Raw genomic sequence first — 2,500 nt, forward strand, 5'->3', positions numbered from 1 at the left:
TCTACTCTCCTCTCCTCTCTTCTCCTCTCCTCCCCCTCCTCCTCCTCTCCTCCTCTTCTCTTCTCCTCTTCTCATCTCCTCCTCTCCTCCTCTTCCCCTCTTCTCTTCTTCTCCTCTCCTCTCCTCTTCTCTCCTCCTCCTCTCCTCCTCATCTCCTCCACTTCTCCTCCTCTCTTCCCCTCTCATCTCCTCTCTTCCCCTCCTCTCCTCCTCTTACCCTCTCCTCTCCTCCTCTTCTCCTCTCCTCCTCTTCTCCTCTCCTCCTCTTACCCTCTCTTCTCCTCTCCTCTCCTCTCCTCTCCTCTCCTCTCTTCTCCTCCTCTCTCCTCTCCTCTCTCTTCTCTTCTCTTCTCCTCCTCCTCTCCTCCCCCTCCTCTCTTCTCATCCTATCCTCTCCTCCTCTCCTCTCCTCTCCTCTTCTCCTCCCCTCTTCTTCTCCTCTCCTCTCCTCTTCTCTTCTTCTCTTCTCCTCCTCTCCTCTTCCCCTCTCCTCTCCTCTCCTCTCCTCTTCTCCTCTTCTCCTCTCCTCTTCTCCTCTTCTCCTCTCCTCTTCTCTTCTCCTCCCTCTCTTCTCCTCCTCTCCTCCCTCTCCTTTTCTCCTTCCCTTCTCCTCTCCTCCTCTTCTCTTCTCTTCTCTTCTCTTCTCTTCTCTTCTCTTCTCTCCTCTCCTCTCCTCTCCTCCTCTTCTCCTCCTCCTCTCTTCTCTTCTCCTCCTCTTCTCCTCTCCTCTCTTCCCCTCTCCTCTCCTCTCCTCTCCTCTCCTCTCTCCTCTTCCTCCTCCTCTTCCTCCTCCTCTCCTCTCCTCTCCTCTCCTCTCCTCCTCTCCTCCTCTTCCCCTCTTTTCTCCTCTCCTCTCCTCCTCTTCCCCTCCTCTTCTCTCCTCTCCTCTCCTCTCCTCTCCTCTCCTCTCCTCTCCTCTCCTCTTCCCCCTCTCCTCTCCTCCTCTTCCCCCTCTCCTCTCCTCCTCCTCCTCCTCTCCTCTTCTCCTCTTCTCCCCTCTCCTCTTCTCCTCTCCTCTCCTCCTCTTCTCTTCTCCTCCTCTCCTCCTCTCCTCTCCTCCTCTCTCCTCTCCTCCTCCTCTCCTCTTCTCTCCTCCTCTCCTCCTCTCCTCTTCTTCTCTTCCTCCACAGTGTCAAGTCGTGCTTCCAGAATATGGAGTTGTGTAAGCGGCGAGGGGGTGGGGCTTCTGCCTCCACTTCCTACGACAGCAGCAAGACGCTATTCGCCAACGCCGTTCCAAGCTCCGCCCCCAACCTCACCGTCACCTTCAGCAGCCAACTCAACCAGCACAACCAGGTGATGACATCAGCATCTCATCAGCATCTCATTAGCATCTCATTAGCATATCTTATCATTATATAATTATACACCATATACGGCGAATATGAGGCATAAATGTAAAGTGCTTTGAGTGCTGCGCATACCTGTCAACTTTGAGCTCCCAAAATCCGGGAAAATTCCCATATTTTAAGCCAAAATCCGGGAAATTTTCTAAAGGCCAAATTCTGACAGTCAACGGGATGACAGAGACGGTGCGTTTTACTCGGCTTTCCACAACAGCGCGCGTGCAAAGACGGTCCTGTCTAAAATCCCTCAGCACACGTTTTACAGCGTGGAGAAACAATGCAATGAAAACAAAACAAAACAATGAAATGAGCGCGATGACTTTCTTCTTGTTGTTTTATCGCACAAGTTTGTCTGTTTGTGCAAAACTTCGTGCTGGAACAGGTGATTGGGTTAATCGCATGATTCGCTGTTCCGAGGCTGTTTTATGCATTACATGAACTGACGGTTTCTGAGGAAAAGAGTGGGCGCACAAGCGCTATGAAGCTCAAGGGTGACATCAAGAATTGAAGTTCCTTGAAAATACGAGCTGTCATCTGGCATACAATCTTCTGGCAGGTAGCTTGATAAGTAAGACCCTCTGTCTCTCTCTTCAAGGCTCGTCGGACAGGGCCGATGGTATAATTACTGGAGCGAAGGTGTTTTTTGATAATGTGAAAAATCCAGGATATTTCCGGGAAAAATGTCAAATCGGGAAGAAATCGGGAAATGAGTCAAAATTAGGGATTTTCCCGGCAAATTAGGGATGGTGCTGTGTGTGTAAAAGGGCGAATGTGAGGCATAGATGTCAAGTGCTTTGAGTGCTGGAAGGAGTGGGAGGGGCTAGATATAAATGCAGCCCATTTACCGTTTACAGCATATCCAGTCAGTTCAACCATGACATTGGCAACAACTCATCATATCATTCTATTAGTGATGCTCAGTCACACACAGTCAGTGAGATAATCTTGTTTCCTCTGCCAAGGAGGTCAGATTTCCGGCCGCAGTGGTTTGTCTGTTTGTCTGTCAGCAGGATAACTCAAAACGTTATGCACAGACTTTGATGAAATGTTGGAGTTTTTAAAAATCCGGTGGTGATCCGGATCCAGGGGCGTCATTTATCATCAGTTCGTAGAATGATTTCTAAATTGTGTCCTACGAGTGAAATTTAGAATGT

The 2,500-nt window shown here is 49.8% G+C and overlaps 1 protein-coding gene across 1 annotated transcript in view; it reads left to right on the forward strand.

Moving 5' to 3' along the window:
* hipk1b (homeodomain interacting protein kinase 1b) overlaps positions 1–2,500 on the forward strand; it is a gene marked incomplete at its 3' end in the record, with an annotated part of 25,693 nt that overhangs the window by 21,909 nt on the left and 1,284 nt on the right. Inside the window, exon 9 of the mRNA XM_063193389.1 lies at positions 1,131–1,296. Within this exon, the coding sequence (XP_063049459.1) occupies positions 1,131–1,296 (166 nt within the window). The remainder of the gene's footprint in view (positions 1–1,130; positions 1,297–2,500) is intronic.

This window comes from Engraulis encrasicolus, unplaced genomic scaffold, assembly GCF_034702125.1.
Source record: "Engraulis encrasicolus isolate BLACKSEA-1 unplaced genomic scaffold, IST_EnEncr_1.0 scaffold_37_np1212, whole genome shotgun sequence".
Lineage (NCBI taxonomy): Eukaryota > Metazoa > Chordata > Actinopteri > Clupeiformes > Engraulidae > Engraulis > Engraulis encrasicolus.